Here is a 587-nt window from a genome sequence, read left to right as displayed (position 1 = left end):
CGCGCCCAGCCACAGCCGGGCTGGCCATGTAAGGCCCCCAGGCGGCCCTGCCTGCCCGGTGCCCTACAGAGAGCCTCGTGCAGCCCTGGGCACCGCCCCTGCCCTGCCCTGACCCCCTTGGCCTCGAAATGCTGTCATCGGAGGAGCCGTCCCGCTCGGGACAAGGCCAGGATGGACAAAGCTAGAGCTGGGGCGGGAAAGGAGCCGTCCTGTCCTCGAGGCCGTGGGAAGAGAAGCACGCACGGGGGGCCACTCCTGAGAGCCTCTCGGTCCACCAGGCCTCAGCAGAGGGGCCACCATGGCTCTGGCCCTAACTGTCTGGCAGCTGGTGTGGGGCGCCTGCGTCTGCGTCCTGGTGCACGGGCAGCAGGCGCCGCCAGGGCAGGGCTCGGACCCGGGACGCTGGCGGCAGCTGATCCAGTGGGAGAACAACGGGCAGGTGTACAGCCTGCTCAACTCGGGCGCGGAGTACGTGCCGCCGGGGCCTCAGGGCTCCGAGGCTAATTCCCGGGTGCTGCTGGCGGGCGCGCCCCAGGCCCCTCCGCGGCGCAGCCAGGGGGGCCTCCGGCGTCGGCAGGCCCCGTCCC

General features: G+C 72.4%; 1 protein-coding gene across 1 annotated transcript in view; it reads left to right on the top strand.

Annotated features, from left to right (window-relative positions):
* Positions 1-6: 6 nt before the first annotated feature.
* LOXL1 (lysyl oxidase-like 1) overlaps positions 7-587 on the top strand; it is a 24,375-nt gene continuing 23,794 nt past the window's right edge. The window contains exon 1 of the mRNA XM_010843414.1: positions 7-582. Coding sequence (XP_010841716.1) covers positions 299-582 — 284 coding nt within the window. The 5' untranslated portion in view covers positions 7-298. The remainder of the gene's footprint in view (positions 583-587) is intronic.

The sequence above is a fragment of the Bison bison genome, unplaced genomic scaffold, assembly GCF_000754665.1.
Source record: "Bison bison bison isolate TAMUID 2011002044 unplaced genomic scaffold, Bison_UMD1.0 scf7180017864181, whole genome shotgun sequence".
Classification (NCBI taxonomy): Eukaryota; Metazoa; Chordata; class Mammalia; order Artiodactyla; family Bovidae; genus Bison; species Bison bison.
Note: the sequence above shows the minus strand (reverse complement) of the source record. Positions and strands in the feature narration are given on the sequence as shown.